This window comes from Ochlerotatus camptorhynchus, unplaced genomic scaffold, assembly GCF_037179485.1.
Source record: "Ochlerotatus camptorhynchus isolate MF236.1 unplaced genomic scaffold, CSIRO-AGI_Acam_v1.1 ptg000045l, whole genome shotgun sequence".
Classification (NCBI taxonomy): domain Eukaryota; kingdom Metazoa; phylum Arthropoda; class Insecta; order Diptera; family Culicidae; genus Ochlerotatus; species Ochlerotatus camptorhynchus.
The window spans coordinates 4,385,939-4,406,637 of NW_027040536.1; the positions used below are offsets into that span (position 1 = coordinate 4,385,939).

General features: G+C 40.9%; 1 protein-coding gene across 3 annotated transcripts in view; it reads left to right on the top strand.

Annotated features, from left to right (window-relative positions):
* The window catches only part of mthl1 (methuselah-like 1), a 268,410-nt gene that overhangs the window by 220,549 nt on the left and 27,162 nt on the right, over positions 1-20,699 (top strand). For all 3 annotated transcript variants that reach the window (XM_065238525.1, XM_065238537.1, XM_065238533.1), the window contains exon 5: positions 16,384-16,559. In XM_065238525.1, the coding sequence (XP_065094597.1) occupies positions 16,384-16,559 (176 nt within the window). The remainder of the gene's footprint in view (positions 1-16,383; positions 16,560-20,699) is intronic.

A 20,699-nucleotide genomic window follows, 5' to 3' on the forward strand; every position in this document is an offset into this window, starting at 1 on the left:
CTGAGTGCGGTTCGAGGTGTGGCACGGAGCCCCATCTTGTTGAAATACAACATTTGGCTTCGGACCGTACTGTTCTTTGATCGACGTAAGAACATACTTACTTAAAATCCCGATGTAGTCCTCCGTGTTGACTTTGTCGCCTTCTGGAACGAATACCGGGTCCATTTTTTTGCCATCGGAAGCCACCAATCCAAACACCATAACGCTAGCAAGATGCTTGGTCAGATACAGTTCTTGTTCTCGTCGGCTGGAAGAGAACTAATATACCGGTTGGTTCTGGAATTTGATACGGGATCGACGGTAAACATGCTCTCGTCGGTGATCAGGATTACCGGATTTTTTCTCTTAAGGAAGTTCAAGATTTCCTTGCATCGTTCGACTCGTAGCTACCGGATGCGGTTGGTAATCATGTGAGTTTTTTTCCGTGCCCTCGATTCCGCCCCGCAATCTTCCTTTACGATCTTCCGTGCCGTAAAGTCACTGATCCCGTGTTCCTTTGCCATTTTCCTTATTGAAGGCACTGGATTCACCCGAATCTTCCTTTTGATAGCAACGATAACCCTCGGAACCCGAGCTGACCTCGGACGACCTGTGGCGACCTTCGCGGATAGTTGTCCTTTCTTTTCTCGATCTAAAACCCTTTTGACGGTCCACCGGGACACTCCCACGGCGATTGAAATGTCTTTTTGCGACATTTGCACTTGGGACAAATCACGAATACGCTGCCACTTCGTCATGGTGCAACTGTCAAACTAAGTAAATCATTTTCTTTTATACACAGCCTACTACGGTATGAGCTATAGGCTACGTGCATGCAAAGAAAACCAAGGCATAGTACATATGCACAGGTGAAACGGGAACCTTATTTGTACGATGATGCAAACATTATGATGATGATGATGGTCCCACCTCTTACCCCTACAAAGGTTTGAGCTGGACGAGTTATCTTTAAGATAATTAAATATAAACATTTTAACCAGGTTTGCAAACAAAATCGAGCTGGTTACAATTACAGATATAAATGTCCTGTTAAATATGCTATAGGCATCAACCAAAAACATTCAAAGGTGTAACTAGTTATCAAAAGTCCAAGTATAGTCCTCGACAATACTTCCATTTACACGTGACCTGGGATTTACACGTTTAAGCTTCCGCAGTGCCAGGACTATATCCAAGGAAACTACTTCCAGCCAACCCTTTACTAATTCAAGGCTTTTGCCACAATTTCCACGTATTAGTCATTTATACCTGTATTCCGCGCGCGAGGCTCAAACCATCGTAGACTACTCAAAGCTATTTTTACTATTACTACTACAAAATCAAAAAACTAAAAATCCATCATCACCATCGAGGCAAACAATGTAGTTTTTTGTATATGCTACACCAATTACTAAAATGTCTATATGACAGTCTCCATACAAAATAATCCGTTAGAGATAACTTTGTCAAGATACATGATTTATCCATTCATAAAAATTTAACTGCTCAATAAACAGCTTTTACATGTGAAATGCAGCGTCTCTTGAATTCTGTAAGTGTAGTTGCACGCTTGATGTGTCTAGGCATCGAATTGAAAACATTTATACCTTTGAAAAATAATGAATTTTGTGAAGCATTATTCAAAAGATGTGGTGTTCTTACTTCATCCGCGTTTCTAGTGTTATATCTATGAAAATCACGTATACGGTATTCTAGAAGAAGAAGCATAGTTATTTAAGTGTACAGCAAAATAATAAATTCTCTTTTTGACAATAAACTTACAAATTGATTGCTTGCTCCCATACAAAGTCCCAAGGTTAGCACATAGACGTTGTCATTTATCTGAAATAGCAAATAAAACAATGAACATTTATTTCAAATTTGAGTTAGGTCCTAAAGTCAAAAGCTGGAGCACTGGTGCCACCACTAGCACACTTAGCCTTTTAAGAATTATCAGAATCTGACCGGTGTAGAAATAGCCAATTGTTTGTCATTTGGATATCTTCCACTGCTGTAATGACCCGATTTTATCAGCCTCTCTTTTGAAAATCTGTTCTAATGTTCTACTAATCTCATGCTCTTTTTCAGTGGTCTTTTTGCACCAAAGTATTCCTTAAACTCCACCTTGAAGATAAATGAAAAAGATTTGAAATTACGGTTATATAAAATTAAAGTCAAAAGTCTGATGCGCAGAAGGGCTGACAAATTCGGGTCATTACTGTATTCAATCTATTTACTGTGGATAAACGGTCAACTCTCCGTAACTCGATATTGTAGGGAGGAGTTAGCGAGGCAAATTTGGGATATTTGTATGGAAAAAGGGACTGAAGTACCCTGGATTTACATCGAATTAGGGAAAGATCAAGTTTGGAAAAGTTCACTGTAATATTATAAACCTGAATTTATCCCGCTTAAACGAAATCGAACCTTTCTTAAGGCCCAAACGTAATGTGGGCGGAAGCGGAACGGAAATGGAAATTTTGACAGTTGTCACAAATTACATCAAGATGCCTAACCGAAGTCGATTTTGTTCTAACTAGTTTTCAATCCGACAAGTACTCAGATAGGGGCTTTTCCGCTGCCGCTGCCTTTCCGCTTCGGCTGTCATTGTGCTTGGGCCTTTACTCCCAATATGACCTCCAATGATGTTATTTTCTGGTTCTAATGTGATTTGATGTGTCGTATAATGGGTTTTAAACAACAAGATTCAGGCCACTTCGCCGCGGGAACCCATAACATGTCCGAGTGTGGCCAATGTGATTGGACCCTCAACAATGGGAAATAATCGGTCCACAGTTCAATTGCATCTCTTAGAAGTACTTGCCAAAAATAAATCTCTCTATCGATTGTAATGAAAGTTTCAGGGAATGTAATACTATATATAAGCTTGGTTTACGTATATTTACTTCACTCTATTTCTTCACCAAATCCAAATGCCCGAACTTTCTTATTAATCTACCCATAAGGTTTTGTACAACGGTTGAAACGACATTTTGTTCTGCCATGCAAGTCATTTAGTTGAATTCTACTTTCAGCTTTATCAAATTGCTCAGGAAGTTTTACTATTGAAGTTAATTTATCACGAACATAAATTCAACAATTTGCATTTGGCCACGTTTAAAAAAAATCGATTCATTGAATATTTTTGTTTTTCGCTGAACATTATCATCCGGGAAAATTTAAACCGGGTTAAAACCGGGAGGATAAAAATAAAAATTTACTGACCACTCTGCGCATTATGGGTTTTATTTGGATTCAAATTTTGGCCACTTCCCCCAGAATATGTCTGGCCGTACCCGGAAGACGTATAGATGTGGCCAATGTTATTCTGGGTTCACAGTTTGACCACTTAAGTATTGATCTTGTATGTTATATTTCTAGAAAACGCTGGTAAAATGCTTAACTTAACCTAACCTAACGTTTGTTTTTAGTATGCTACATGACTGATTCTGCTGTCCCTATAAGATCACAAAAGCATTAAGTGTGGTGCCGGTGGAGTAGTGGTAAGGTGATTGCCTCACCTTACAGGGAAGTAAAGCCGTTGGTCCCCAGTATATGAATTGTGATGGGTCGATAAGTAGGGTCCAGGTGTGGGAGCTGCCTCTTTGGCATCGGTAGCATTGATACTCAGTACGGAAATCAAATCAAGGAAAGTGATTTCTCGCTGTCTTTTTGTTTGCATTTGCCGCAGTATTTTTAACATTAAAATGAAAACTTTACCATCTCAAACACCAATCAAACCAAACGGTTTCCAAATAATTTCGCATTCTATTATCGGGCAGCAGCCAGGGGGTCATCAACGCAAGCTATCACCGAACATTTGTGCACCTCACTGGTAGCAGGCGAGTCTAATCAAAAGTGGATCTCGCACCCGGGTCCCGGAATTCATTCGGGTGCAAATTTAATCACACGCAGTGATGCGCCTGGTGCCCGACGATTTTCCTTTCATGTTTCCGCACTCGCTGCCGGTACGTACTCGTATAGCCCAATATAGTTTCTGGCCGCGCTCAAGCTGCCAATAATGAAATTTTCCTGCCGCGACCGGATCTGGTGAATGTCCATTTTGCGTGCAACACAGTCAGCATGCGTGCAGGGGTACGCTATCAACCCGAGCAGGAACGAATAATATCTCGATACCTTAAATTGGTATGGATAAGTCTGACATAAGAGGTGAAATACCAAAAAAATAATACCAAAAAAAAAAAAATGTTTCCATTCCAATACCAAATTATGATAATGCAATACCACACAGGTATTCTTTTGGCATCCAAATATCTATTTTTGTTGTTTACAAAGTATTTTGCATGCTTTTATGTCATGGTGGTCAATACCAAATTTTGGTATCAGGTGAGAATTAGGTATTCATTAGTTATGTTCTCCTGCTCGGGAAATGAATCATTATCCGCTATCAGGTGCTTGGTGGAAATTATGTGAACCCGTGACCGGTAGCGAGAGACAGTGAGGAAGGGGGAGGGGGGAGGTGTATTTGTGATATTCAGATAATCCTTTGTGTGAACTCCCATTTCACCGCTTCCGATGCAGACTGCTGGGATCATCAAAACTGGATCCCGATGGGTTGTTATCTACGCGGGAATGGCGTTTTATTGAGTGTTGTGGGAAATGGAAAATTATTCGTCTTTTTGCTCGATGAAAGTTGAAGTTGTAGCGAATGCACGCACATTAATTGGATGCAACTTTTGAGTTCTTTGGCAGTACCTATTTTTATCAATTATCATCATAAGTAATGACTACACACTTAGAAAAAATCATGTAAATTTAGGTGCTCTGAGAGTGACATATACGAGCGTCAATTTTGACATAAATATGAGTCATAACAGACGCGAAATATTGCTCAATCAAACGTACTTTTTGTCGAGCAACGAAATTTTCAGTCTCGGAGCACTTAATATTACATGACATGTTTGTTTACGTCTCATCTTTTATGTCAAAGGCGGATTCCGTTACGTGTAAAATTAGTTATTTCTAAGTGTGTAGCGCTTCAAACCAGTGTAGATGTTTTGCGTTTGTTTTGAAAATCTTCGATGTCACGTACGAGTGAAATGAACAAATGAGATATTCATCAACGCTTGAGTATCTAACCTAACATTGTCAAACTCGAAAGCGATCCTCAATAGCAAAACAAATCAATATTTCACCATATTTAGCTGTTTCCATTAAACCGGGAGAACTATGTTAGAAAACCGGGTAAACCCGGGAAATTACCACGAATTCAAATTCCTCAATGCAGTGGCCAACCTGATATACGAGCATTAGTGGGAAGGGGGCTACACAATTCTTGAGGGGGCCTGGCTCTCTTGTCCCCCCCCCCCATTAGCTACACCAATGCTTCTTCTGTGTGTACTTCTAATACTCGACGTAGATTTCAACCTAGCTTTGCCCGATGAACCAACTACCGCCGCCGGTTCAGTGCACTAAATTCCGCATTGATCCTAGTGCTGGCGGTAAGCTCTTTCCAGTTCAGTAACAGAATGGACACTATACCTACTAGATATAAAAGCATGTGTTCGATCAAACCACACAAACGCGCGCGAATATTCACAGCCCTAGACCCTATCGGATTTCAAACACTCAAATTGACAAAAATTCATGCAGCAGTACCAATGTGGCTACGAGGCAGCCATCCGATTTCAATTATTTCCGGATTGTCGAATAAATGCAATTCGCTCTGCACACTTGATAACACGATGCACACTTTGCGAATCGAACCGGCGCTGCACTGGTGTTTATTTTTTCTCCGGTTTTCCGAGCAACGAATTAATTCGCATGAGTCCAGTTTTAAAAATAATCCAATCAAATGAAGCGCTGAAGTGTACATACGAGTGTGGTTAAATCGAGTAGGACTAGGGTGCGATTTTTTTAAGTTTGCTTCACCATGGATTATGCAGTTTATTTTTGGATTTAAAATATTTGCGGAATGTCAATTGGTTTGCCTGAGGGCTGGGGAGGTCTTTTGCTGGTAGAGTTGGAAAAGGAAGGGTATGGCGCCAACCAAAACTGACTGGCTCAGTTAGTAATTGAATGACGGGATTTTTGGCAGTAGATCAATTTGCAACGAATGGAGGTTTTACGGAAACTAGAGCAGGTCATTCCATTGAGAGATGGGATAATATTCTGAATTCTTGTTGGCTTGTTGGCACGATGGTGTACGAATGTTTATTAATAACTCCCACAATTGTAATTGTAGTGATGGGAACGGCTTCCGGAGATGTTTTGACAGCGGATGAGAAGTGTTTATCTTACAGACGTATGGAGCTTCTTTGGTTTATTGTTTTCGACTTGTTGAGTCGGTTCAAGATGGTTTTGCGGAAAAATAAACCACACTGCTGTTTTCTTTTATGCTTAAAGTAGGTCACGCTATGCGATTGCCACTTGGACAAATTGTTCCCATTATCGTCGGATAAATAAGCAAGCCGTTTTACGATCGTCCCTTATGACTTCCAATGGAACGGGGTCAGGCAGTTTTTGTACATCGGGTGCATCTTAATTACTTTCCAGTAGCCACCTGCAACAGATCGAAGGTGTCATTAAGATGAGATTATTCCTACTCTTCCCGTGTAGAAAATTGGTGGGGGTAATGAGCTGTAGTGCCTGATAAATTATGGCTCTCGCCCGGTGGAGATATGGAAAGTGGTGCAAGTAAGAGAAGATTGTAAACGTTTCAGAGTATTATAACAAGGACTAATCATTGGCAAAGATATCGTTCAATATGTGGGTTAATGAACTGAATCGAATCATGGTTATACTAATCATTATTGGAAACTTTATGAATCTTGTTACAAATGAAGATGGGACAACCCTTCCCAAGTAACCAACAAGCTCGCTAATTCGCCTTTTTGCAATATAAGGCTGATACATGGCTAACATAGGGCATGCTAACCTTTATATTAGCCGCATATTAGCCTTATATTACAAAAAGGTGAATTAGCGGGCTTTTTGGTTACTTGGGTTCTTCGAGATATTTATTAAAACAAATGGGGAAAATTAGTTCCACAATACAGAAGGGTTTCGTTTTTTAAAACGTTCCGATTTTGGCATAACTGCATAGCTTGCAACGACAGTTTCTGTTTCGGCAACACCAAAAAGTAATAGAAAAATGTGTGCGTATTCGATGGAATACCTAATTTAATTTCAAAAAAATTACGCAGAACATTAAAAGATTGGTTCAAGGAATGGGGATTCGGTGAGTTTCTTGAAGAATCTACAGGATTTCAATAGTGTGTCTGAAGGATTTTGGGAACAACATTGACGACAGGAACAACACACACGAATACATCAGGAGAACTTCAGGTCATTCTGCAAGACTTCAAAGAGCATTTATGGCGAATATGGGGTAATTTCACTGCATTATCCGGTGAGCCTTATGGATATTAGGGTGGTAACTATTTTTACCTTTTATATTCCTCAAGATCTGTTAATGCTAAATGACCAGAAAAGCTGTGATAAAAATATCATGTTTTTTTTTTTTAATTTATTTGGAGTTGGTTCAAAAGCTTTTTAGTTCAATAAATTGTAGAAAATACCCCACTGTGTGTTACCTCATATGCAGGGCTGGTACAACCGGCGTGGATTTTTTTGAATTTCGTGGATTTCGCGATTTCGCAGATTTGAACATTCAGTCGTGAAATTCGCGGAAACATTAAATGATGTAGCGATGTTCTATATTATTATCCTGTATTATGATATATAGCATTGATGCCAATATTCCAGTTTAAAGTGAATACTTCCAGTGTTTTGAACCCCTCCAGTCAAACAGTTAAAATTTGAAATCTTCCAGATTTTTGGGAATGCATCCAGTTTTATCCAGTTTTCCATTATTAATAGAAAAACAATTTGAAGTATGATTACCGCGGATTCGGCATCGTAGCGCTGCAGGAGGTGTGTTGGACAGGATCCATGGTGCGAACGTTCAGAGGTAATCATACCATCTACCAGAGTTGCGGCAACACACGCGAGCTGGGCACAGCTTTCATCGTGATGGGCGAAATGCAGAAGCGCGTGATCGATTGGTGGCCGATCGACGAAAGAATGTGCAGGTTGAGGACCAAGGGCCGATTCTTCAACTTTAGCATAATCAACGTGCACAGCTCTCACTCCGGAAGCACTGATGATGACAAGGACGCATTTTACGCGCAGCTCGACCGCGAGTACGATCGCTGCCCAAGCCACGACGTCAAGATCATCATAGGAGACCTAAACGCTCAGGTAGGCCAGGAGGAGGAATTCAGACCGACGATTGGAAATACGACATACATACATACATACATACATATGGCATACGACAGTATCGACCGCACAGAGCTATGGAAAATCATGGACGAGAACGGCTTTCTTGGGAAGCTGATCAGACTGATCAAAGCAACGATGGACGGTGTGCAAAACTGCGTAAGGGTTTCGGGTGAACTATCCAGTTCATTCGAATCTCGCCAGGGACTGCGACAAGGTGACGGACTCTCATGCCTACTCTTCAACATTGCTCTAGAAGGAGTAATGCGACGAGCCGGGCTCAACAGCCGGGGTACGATTTTCACGAAATCCGGTCAATTTGTGTGCTTTGCGGACGACATGGACATTATCGCAAGAACATTTGGATCGGTGGCAGAACTATACACCCGCCTGAAACACGAAGCAGCAAAGGTCGGACTGGTGGTGAGTGCGTCAAAAACAAAGTACATGCTAGTAGGCGGAACCGAACATGACAGGATTCGTCTAGGAAGTAATGTCACGATAGACGGGGATACTTTCGAGGTAGTGGAGGAATTCGTTTACCTTGGATCCTTAATGACGGCTGACAACAATGTGAGTCGTGAAATACGAAGGCGCATCATCAGTGGAAGTCGTGCCTACTACGGGCTCCAGAAGAAACTACGGTCAAAAAAGATTCACCCTCGCACCAAATGTACCATGTACAGACCGCTAATAAGACCGGTGGTCCTCTATGGACACGAGACATGGACTATGCTCGAGGAGGACCTGCAAGCACTCGGAGTTTTCGAGCGACGTGTGCTAAGGATGATCTTCGGCGGTGTGCAGGAAAACGGTGAGTGGCGGCGAAGAATGAACCACGAGCTCGCTGCACTCTACGGCGAACCCAGCATCCAGAAGGTGGCCAAAGCCGGAAGGATGCGGTGGGCAGGGCATGTTGCAAGAATGCCGGACAACAACCCTGCAAAGTTGGTGTTCGCTACTGGCACAAGAAGGCGTGGAGCGCAGAGAGCACGATAGGCGGACCAGGTAGAGCATGATCTAGCGAGCATTGGGCATGACCGAGGATGGAGAGCGGCAGCCGCAAACCGAGTATTGTGGCGTACTATTGTTGATTATGTCTTATCTTAAATGTGATGTATGTATGTATGATTACCAGTGCAGCATAACTAAGATGATTACACTTTAAAATTTTAAAATGGAATTGAAATCTGGAAATGCAGTATTTAATTAAAATGCAATATTGTAATTCAAATCCGAAAAAATGCGATCAAGCTCGCCTCTCGGCAACGGGACAGGCCTGCTGTGTTACAGTATCGACACGTATTTTGATGATTTGGTATTACAGCAGTAAACATAACTTTATGTCAAAGTTAACCTAACTGATGTTGAGAACTTGTTACAAATCAGCATGTCTCAGAACAATGGAAACATCGCAAATCTTGACGTCAATATTAAAATGTATCTCTGTTCTTGTTGATCTCCCTTTGTTTTGTAAAATTATTGGGGCTCCTTATGTCTTCTTCATCTTCTCATTTATTTCTCTACAAATCATTCTTTGGCAATATTTTTGTATGACTCAGCATTACTGAGTTATATTTTTTTGAAGAAAATGTTAATACAAATAGTTCCGCCCTTTTTAATTGTCGGTCTAGCATTTTTTTAAAGAAAATAAGTATGAAAAGTTGCTTAAGTAGACGAAATCTGCACACCCACATAGTTTCATTGAAATCTGAGAGGGGGCTGCCAATTCCTTTGTCGAGTTAGTTTGAAATTCGTCAAATGCTCCCTTTGACCGAGGGTTTTTCCTCCTTCCCCTCCAAATTTGATTAAAATCGGAAGAGGTCAATTACAACTACATCGGACACTTGACGCGGAATCATCCATATAATAAAAGAGAGTTTTTGACAAGTTGGGGTAGTTTAATATTGTTGGACATGGAACAATACCTACTGCCCGTCACCTCTTATCAGCAATAGTGGTTCTCAGAATTTCGTTAAAATAGGTAGTTTTGTTCTTTATCTCAAAATATTAGACTCGTATTTTATTTTATTTTGTCATTAGGGTGACCATTTCCATTTTTGGGTGCTCTAAACTTTGTAACATCAAAAAAATATAATCAAAAACGATCAAAAAACACATCGCTGATTTTGTGATATAATATGTAAAAAGCCTAAATTGTCAAGGAAAAATAAAAAAAAAATGTTTCGGCCTCTATCTACAAACTATAAAAACCATAAAATAACTAATACAATCAATGTTTTTCATTATCATTGTATTTGTCCTTAAAAAGTATTTTTAATTGCCTTTCATTTGATATTTGGATCTTTGAAATCGGCCCAGTGGTTCAAAAGTTATTTTCAAAAGTAAATTTTTTTGGACCACCCTAACATGGAAATGGTCACTAGACTGATGCAAAATTTGACTTTTTCGCTCCACAGTGCTTAAATGGTTTCAAATCGGGTCCTGATCAGCCTCCCAAAGTTACAACTCAATTGGTTAGAAACAGGCTTCGCACAAGCCATTTGAAGTTTACATGTAAATTACCATGGGAAATCTCAATTTTCAGTTCATTGCATTCTAGTCTTTTTCCATATTGAGCTACGAAACAGTTCGATAGCCATTCTTATAGAAAAATTTCTCATCTACAACTTTGCTGAAGATCGTTTCTATGTAAAACGTGACAGGAAAAACTTATTAATTATTTAAGAGATTGATAAACTTATGACATGATCAAGCAGCTGCTCTGTAGGCAACACTGTATTTTGCAGTGTGACATAGTAGCCATGATTTTTGTGTCCTATTCAACGCCCCAGAAACGCCAATGTTGCCTGCTGAGCAGTTGATTGAGCGTGATCATAAGACATCAGCGCATTGAACCATTGATAACTTTCGATCCTTGCATTTAATCAAAAAGCGGTCTCGAGCAAAGTTGTAGCTGGGAAATTTTCCTACAAGTACAGTTGAAAGCTTTTGAAGCAGACCGATATGGTGAATTATTAGATAGACATGAACAAAAATCTTGGTTTTACCATAGTAATTCCCATACAAACTTCAAATGGTTTGTGCCATCTCCAGGGCTGTTACAACAGGCGCGGATTTCACGAATTTCGCGGATTTCGCGATTTTCGCGGATTTGTCGCGGATTTGAACTTTCAGTCGCGAAAATCGCGGAAACATTAAATAATGTCGCGAAAATCGCGAAGCGACTGATGTGCTGTCACAAAAAATGTGGAATTCATTGTAACCTTTCCGTCCCGGATTATTTTGCTGTCATCAATTTTGTTGTTCATTTGGCTCTCCATTTTTTACCGGTTCAAACCAAACACCCTGTAAATAATCGAAAAATGATCTCAATTCCATAAGTCACACCGAATTTACACGGAAATTCCCTGAGGTCTGTCCAATGTGAGACATTTTCCTTTTTTCCAATATGAACATAGCATTTTTCGTTGTCAAATCATAAACGAATCGTATATAAGCGAGTAATTGCCATGTATACCGGATATTCTAGGTTCTCCAAATCGTCCTGGAGTTCAGTTGATTTGTTCTACTATATCAACCAAGACTGCAATAATGTCTGTAGTATCGAAATAAGTCCAAACAGATTCAAAGTGTCTATGTGGATTGTACCCGACCTATACGACTTACGTATACAAGATGTTTTGGTTCTGAAATCATTCTGTAGATCAGGTTATTTTTCTACTAGATCACCCAAGACTAATTTAATATCTGTAGTATCGAAATATGCCCAAACAAATTTGCAGTGTCTATGTGAATCATGCCAAATGTTTTAGGATTTCCAAATCGATATTTACAGATATTATCCTAGTATTTGTTGATCTAGTAAAACAAATCATCTGAACTACAGGACGATTTGGAGAACCTAGATCATCTGGTATACGTGGAAATAATTAAACATTATCCATTTAGACACTATGAATCTGTTTGGACATATTTTGATACTACAGACTTCATCCCAGTCATGGTTGATCTAGTTGAATAAATCATCTGAACTCCAGAACGATTTCTTCTTCTTCTTATTCGCATTTCAAGCTTATTGATTAGTGCATATTTATTAGCTTATTGCATGCTCTCAACTTAGTGTTCTAAATGCACGCTCAAAGTTATTAATTGAGAGCTTTCGATGCCAATACCAATGCATGAATTTGTATATTGTGTGGCAAAAACACAATTATACTCTATTCCCAGGGAAGTCGAGAAAATTTCCAGCCCGAAAGATTCCCTCGATCGGACCGGGAATCGCACCCGCCGCCTCGGGCTTAGTAATACCGTGCCTTTACTGACTAGGCTATGAGGCCCAGAACGATTTGGAGTACTTAAAACATCTGGTATACATGACAATAGTTCATGTTTGATTCACATAGACACTGTGCATCTGTCTGGAAATATTTCGATACTAAAAACATTGTCCCAATCTCGGTTGATCTAGTAGATCAAATTATCTGAACTCCAGGACGATGTGAAAAACATTGAACATCTGGTTTACTCGGAAATAGATCATGCATGATCCACATAGACACTTTGAATCTGATTGGAGAATTTTCGATACTACAGACATTATTGCAGTCTTGGTTGATCTAGTAGAACAAATCAACTGATGTCCTGGCCGATTTGGAAAACCTATAATTTCCGGTATACACAGTAATGAGTCGTGCATGATCCACAAAGTCACATTCATACGATTCGGTTATGATTTGACAACGAAAAGTGCTAGGTTCATATAAGAAATAAAAAAAAAATATCATGAAAATGTCTCACCATTGGGCAGAACCCAAGGAATATCCGTGTAAATACACAACCGTGACGTGACCAACAAGCGTGACTTATGAAACTTTGGTAATTTCACGATTATGTGCAGTGTGTTTGGTTTGAATCGGTAAAAAATTGAGAAAACTAGAGCCAAATTAACTACAACATTCGTCTCTGGTTAATTTTCAAGAAAGTTTGCATTTCAAATGAAAATGCATTAATTTTATTAATAATGTTTCATTAAATCTAGGCCGGTATTAATATAGAATCTCATAATGTAAGGGTGTTTTATTATGTTCACTATTATTCAGAATTTATACTATACATAAATAACTAAAGATGATACCATGTTATTCTTTTTTTTTTTAATTCAAAGGTTACAAACGATACTCCTTTAGCTCAGTCGGTAAAGGCGCAGCTACAAAGCAAGTCCAACCTGGAGGCGACTGAGTTCGATTCCCGTCCGGTCTATTAATTTTTAGAGTTGGAAAATTTTTCTACTTTCTTGGGCATTGGATGGTACAGGCATAGAAAGCTCTCAATTAAAATGTGAAAGTACTTCAAAGAACACTAGGTTGAGAGCAGGCAAAAATCTAATATGCTTTAAGTATTAAGCTTGAAATGCCATGCAGTAGTTACAACTGCTATTTTTAGGGAATGAAAACAGTTTTTTTGTCGCGGATTAGTATTTGAAGTCGCGGATTTCTTTTGAGAAATCGCGGATTTCGCGGATCAAATTTAGAAAATCTTGTAACAGCCCTGCATCTCAGTTTCTCACCAAATGGGTTCAAATTGTGAGAGGTTAGTCAGGATCCGATTTGGAATCGTTTAAGTATTGTGGAGCGAAAATTTCAAATTTTGCATCACCCTAATGGTCACCCTTATGACAAAAAAAAAACTAATTTTCTAATATTTTGCGTTCCTTATCGCAAAATATTAGACACTTACTACCTATTTTTACGAAATTTTGAGAGCCACTATATCGTTTTGCTATGCAATGGCTGATATGACGTGACTTTTGGCACCTCACTAATCACAAAGAGTCACACGACTCTTAAATAGAGTAAGGGACCGTTAAATCGGTGAAGTTCTAGTTGTTTTTACTGTGCTCCGGAAAGTTTTTTCTTTCTTCCAATCTTCACCGTCATCAATACATAACGTTGCGACAGACATCCTGGCTGAAACAGTTTGAGATCATGGGGCTGTTGCATTTTAAATCCCATTACAATTTGGTGGGCACTCATTGTTCTCGTTCGCAATATACCTACCTGATTGAGGACGCATGTGCCCGTGACTTTCTCACGGCAAGGAACTGCGGTGACGGTACCACCGCGCAGATAGTTAGGCAAAGCTCGGAACGCGTCATTATGTGTTATTACCATTAAATGTGCTATCAAATTATTATGATCGATTCTTATGCTTAGAGGCTAAGTTAGCTGGGGTTCCCATCGCAGGTCCAATGGTAAGGTTCCCTATGCATAGCTCGGTTTGATCGATTATGGTTGTCGGATTGGTAATGAGAGAGGAGAAGGTCTTGCATTCATCTGGTTCGCCATCGTACGGATTGAGGTGTGGGCTCTGTGTGGTTTTTCTCTGTGAATATGGGAATTAGTTGCAATTACTTTGATTTAAGGTATTGGGGTCGGCAGGTGTGGTAAAGTTCGAAGAGAGAATTGTTCAACCCTGCGATGTATTGACATTTATTCACGACTATCATAAGGCATTAATCGTCGATAGATAGCATCTAAAGCATTCCGTGCTCATAAATTTAAAAAAATAGGCCTATTAACACAGAACAGTAACAAATCGGTGAATCAAAAGGTGGTACGTTTTTCTGCTCAACAAGTGATGCGTTGTGGTAGCGTTCCACGCGGGCTTTCTATGCGCTCTCACACTATCATAGCATGCTGTCTATCGTAACTGCAAGCAGAAGATGCTTTCTTCCGCTAGGTGTGCTAGTGTTCGCCAATGAAAAGTGGAGCCACTATCTGATCTGAAGTTCCACTTCTGTTCTGTGATATTATTCTTTACCACCAATGCCTTTTCCATAATTATAAAGTTGCATCCTCTTCAAACAATGTTTTAATTGATTAAATTTCACGCAGCTTCCACAGACTTTCCACTCACACCGTCGTCATTTTTCTGCTTTGCGAAACTTTAAACGTGCCCCTTTTACCTCGTGCAAAAGGCAAGTCAAAGTTCGCGCCTCTTATTTTTCTGCATTTCAAAACTGCACCATGCCACTAGGTATTACGTGTAACTTCGGTGTAAACTTTTCTCCTGCTTGCAAAACATGACCCCGTGTCACGCTATGGTGCGACGGTGGCGGTGGCTCGGAGTGTGTTCTCCTGTCGCGTTTTGTGTCGAGCAGACAAAAATTATCGTTTGGATTTCTTAGGTCCCCCTTCGGAGAGATGAGGCAACGAAGGGATTATGGAAGCAATTACCCATCCGGCAGAGTGTACTCAACTTGCTCGGGACTGGCAGCGCCGCAGCAAGCAAGGGAAAAAGTTAAATTAATTAATTCGTTTATTTAAGCAGCTGTGTGCCTTAGTGGCAGAAAAGTGAAGTGTTGCATTTCTTAAGATGTCTCTGGTTGGGGACGAACGGACCGGGGCGGGAAGGTGAAAGATGCAAGAGATGATGAAATGAAAGCGAAAGTTGAAATTACGATATGCTCTTGCTGCGTCCTCCGGACGGTGACAAACAGACGGACTTGTGACATAAGCAGAAGGCTTCAACTGCAAATAGTACGAAACTGACGATGAGTGATGAGACGAAGGACTTAAGTTTGGCAGTGTGTTCAAACTTTGGTTTGAATTCGAATGCTTCAAAATACTTGCTTCGAACCGACGATCTGGCAACACTGCCGCTGAATCTTGTTTTACTTGATAATTGTATACAGTCAATCTTAATTTTCAGTGAATTTTGTGCTTGATTGATTGCTAGCACTGTCTCTTCTTTTGTTGCTGGATTGCTTGGCATAAGTTGCGTGTAAATTGTTGAGATAATTAAACTTTTCCTCGACGGCACTTGACGTTTCGCAATGCCGTAATTTTCTTTGAAATGTTGTCATGTCCATTCAACAGCAGATAAGCGGCAGTTTGAAATTATTTATACACTTTAAATGACTCCGACGACAATCCGAGCGACAAAAGTAAAAGTATAACCTTGAAGCAGTGATGGTGTCGACTGTCGCCCGTTTGTTTTGTTGGTGCTGTATTTTAAAATAATATTTCTCTATTGCTTCCGTGCCGAATAGCAACATCCAACTACTATTTATTTAGTCGTGCATGTGTTGTTGTCCTTTTGTTTATGTACCGACCTAACATTTTCATTCCCAAAATATCTCCCTTCTAGAGCGCAGCCTACAATAATCTGTGCCTTTTTCTTTCCATTCCATTTCAGTGATTTACGCCCGACGTCGCTGGAGAAGAGCCAGGAAATTTGCCGTCTGCGGATCTACGAGGTGTACGCCTGGGGCGTGCCGCTAGTCATTGCTGGCGTGGCGGCGATTTTGGACAACCTGCCGGACACCGTCTATCTGCGGCCACGATTCGGCGAACGGACTTGCTGGTTCTATGGTGAGTTATTTTAGTTTGTGCGTGTGTGTGATGGATTATACTGTATGCTGATAAAAAAGTGGTATGAATATTTTGCTAGTCACTCAGGACGGGATTTAATTTGGGAAGAAACAAAAATATGCATTTCTATAACTTGAAAAATTGAATTGTTGAATTATTATGTCGTATATTAATCGGCTCCTCTCAACTAGATCGATAAATGTCATGTGGGGCTGTTGATAAACTACGTGTACGCAAGGTGTAATTAAGCGGGAATCGAAACGAACCGGAAAATAACCAGGAATTTGATTGCAATATCATAATATGTTTGTATATTTGGATCTAATTCCGATAATGTGTATTTATGTACTTTTGTTCCACTGTTTTATTCACCTTGCTCAACGTGTGTTTCGAACTTATTTAAGTACTTTTAGAGATGAACCACTGAGCAAATTAATTTTTCTTAGTCCTGCACACTTAGAAAAAATCATGTACATTTAGGTGCTCTGAGAGTGACATATACGAGTGTCATTGTTGACAGAAAGTTGAGTCTTAACAGACGCGAAATAAAGCGTAATCAAACGTACTTTTCGTCGAGCAACGAACTTTTCTGTCTCGGAGCACTTAATATTACATGACATGTTTGTTTACGTCTCATCTTTTATATCAAAGATGGATTCCGTCACGTGTAAAATTAGTTATTTTTAAGTGTGTGGATTGAAAGTTCTGAGGTGGTTTTACCAATCAGACTTATAATGGGGTTCGACTCGTGTCGTGCTAGTCAGCAGAATTTTCCTAGACCCGGATCTAAATTTTTTTGTTGAAATGTATGAAATCTTAAAAGCTGTTCAAAGTCTTAAAATTTTAAAAGTTTTACGACATCCTCAATCTCTTGAATTTCTGTAATATGTTCTCCTGCACACCGCCGAAGATCGTCCTTAGCACACGTCGCTCGAAAACTCCGAGTGCTTGCAGGTCCTCTTCGAGCATAGTCCATGTCTCGTGTCCATAGAGGACCACCGGTCTTATTAGCGTTCTGTACATGGTACATTTGGTGCGGGGGTGAATCTTTTTTGACCGTAGTTTCTTCTGGAGCCCTTGGTAGGCACGACTTCCACTGATGATGCGCCTTCGTATTTCACGACTCACATTGTTGTCAGCCGTCAGTAAGGATCTAAGGTAAACGAATTCCTCCACTACCTCGAAAGTATCCCCGTCTATCGTGACATTACTTCTTAGACGAATCCTGTCATGTTCGGTTCCGCCTACTAGCATGTACTTTGTTTTTGACGCACTCACCACCAGTCCGACCTTTGCTGCTTCGTGTTTCAGGCGGGTGTATAGTTCTGCCACCGTTCCAAATGTTCTTGCGATAATGTCCATGTCGTCCGCAAAGCACACAAATTGACCGGATTTCGTGAAAATCGTACCCGGGCTGTTGAGCCCGGCTTGTAGCATTACACCTTCTAGAGCGATGTTGAAGAGTAGGCATGAGAGTCCGTCACCTTGTCGCAGTCCCTGGCGAGATTCGAATGAACTGGATAGTTCACCCGAAACCCTTACGCAGTTTTGCACACCGTCCATCGTTGCTTTGATCAGTCTGATCAGCTTCCCAGGAAAGCCGTTCTCGTCCATGATTTTCCATAGCTCTGTGCGGTCGATACTGTCGTATGCCGCCTTAAAGTCGATGAACAAATGATGCGTTGGGACCTGGTATTCACGGCATTTCTGGAGGATTTGCCGTACGGTGAAGATCTGGTCCGTTGTCGATCGGCCGTCAATGAAGCCGGCTTGATAACTTCCCACGAACTCGGTCATTTTAGGTGATAGACCACGGAAGATGATCTGGGATAGCACTTTGTAGGCGGCATTCAACATGGTGATCGCTCTGAAGTTCTCACATTCCAAATGGTCGCCTTTCTTGTGAATGGGGCAGATAACCCCCTCCTTCCACTCCTCCGGTAGCTGTTCTGTTTCCCAGATCCTGACTATCATCCGGTGCAGGCAGGTGGCCAACTTTTCTGGGCCCATCTTGATGAGTTCGGCTGCGATACCATCCTTACCAGCTGCTTTGTTGTTTTTGAGCTGCTGAATAGTCCTTAACTTCCCTCAGCGTGGGAGTTGGGTCAGTTCTGTCCTCTGCTGCACTGACGTAGTCGTTTCCTCCGTTGCGCTGGTCTCCCGTGCCTACGTTCTCCTCGCCATTCAGGTGCGCTTCGAAGTGCTGCTTCCACCTTTCAATCACCTCACGTCCGTCCGTCAAGAGGCTCCCGTCCTTATCCTTGCACATTTCGGCTCGCGTCACGAAGCCGTTGCGGGATGCGTTGAGCTTCTAGTAGAACTTCCGTGTTTCTTGGGAACGGCAAAGCAGTTCCAGTTCCTTGCACTCCGCTTCTTCCAGGCGGCGTTTTTTCTCCCGAAAGATACGGGTCTGCTGTTTCCGCTTCTGTTTATACCGTTCCACGTTCTGTCGGGTTCCATGCTGCAGCATTACCGCCCGCGCTGCGTTCTTCTCCTCCAAAATCGCTCTGCACTCCTCGTCGAACCATTAATTCCGTCGACTTCTTTCCACGTACCCGATCGAGCTCTCGGCTGCGTCGGTGATGGCTGCTTTTACTATACTCCAGCAGTCCTCTAGAGGGGGCACATCGAGCTCGCCCTCCTCCGGCAACGCTGCCTCGAGATTCTGCGCGTATGCTAAGGCGACATCCAGTTGCTTCAGTCGCTCTAGGTTGTACCGTGGCGGGTGTCGGTACCGTACATACCATTTTTTAACAGACAACCCAACCATGCAATCTCATATTTGTGGACAGTGGCTTTGGCTGCCGCTTTTTCGCAAATAGAGGCTCACTCCTGTAGATTACCGGTACCAGCTGATAGAGGAAACATTCCTCTATCTGATGATATCGGCGGTTTGCATGTGTGAGCTTTTGTTCCCGGGAGATCGGTGGCTGAAGCCATTGTTGACTGATATTATCTTTATTACTGATCGAAGGCATCAACTCATGTTATACAAGGGTTTATGCATAAACTTTAAAATAAACTTTTGTCGCCACCTATTGGCAATTTTGACGAGAATGTCTTAGCATGTGCCAATCACGGAATACTTGAGTCCAGATGATCAGTTTTCACAGTTTTGTTCGCTGTTGAACATTATATTTGAGTTATAAAATAATCATATTTCATCTTTTCATTTCTTTATCAAACTTCTTTTTTTTTTTCAAATACGTGTAGATCGCTCCTAAAATTTAAGGAGCTCGGCTAGCTTGATAGTTGCCGCTTTTGCTTACTGAGTAGAAGATCGTCGGTTTACCTCCAAGCTACTCCTAAATATAATTAAAATCATTACAATGGTCGCATCGCCTGCTTAAGCGAATCCTGACCCATACCCATACCACCATCCAACTCCGAAGCCTCTATGGGGGCGTCGGTGTATCTATGGCCTCTCATTAAGTAGATGTTACATCAACAATATCCTTCCTTCCCCGTAACGGAGAAGATCTGCGTGGCCGGCAATGGTAATTGTCATGCTATTCATGTTCTAAACTTTGATTGGAGAACTATTCAATCCCAAATAGTTTTCCTTAAGCAATCAGAATAAGAACGTTAAAGTTGATACATGACAGTTGCCAGTATGCAAGCTACGAATTACTCCGTTACAAACGCAACGCAACGCAATTAATGTGACAGAAGTTAGAGTGAAATTCTGAAATTTCAGGTGGCGGTGATGACAGTTCTCAAACTGATTGATGTCCATAAAGGCAGGCAGTGCTGGCAGTTCTAGTACTGCATTAGCATTAGCATCGATCAAGTTGCACAATATCGTAGGTGGTACGTATTCAAAACTATTAAGAGTAAGACGGATATCTATCACTGGACAGATAGTAAATTGGAAATAATTACTATCTCCCAGATAGATTTTTTTTTTCTTTATTCAAGAGATTTTTAGCCGTAAGCTAGTTCATCTCTAACTAAAAGAATATGCTGAATATGCTGAAATACATGCATTTAAAATATTATACCAATTTTCCTTTGGTTCACCCCTCGTGAAAATGAACAACTACATTGAAAACCTTTTTGGGTGCAGAGGCGCTTTCAACGCTAAAAATTCGGTTCGCCAGCTAAACAAAAGAATGGATCATATTTTTAATATAATATGTT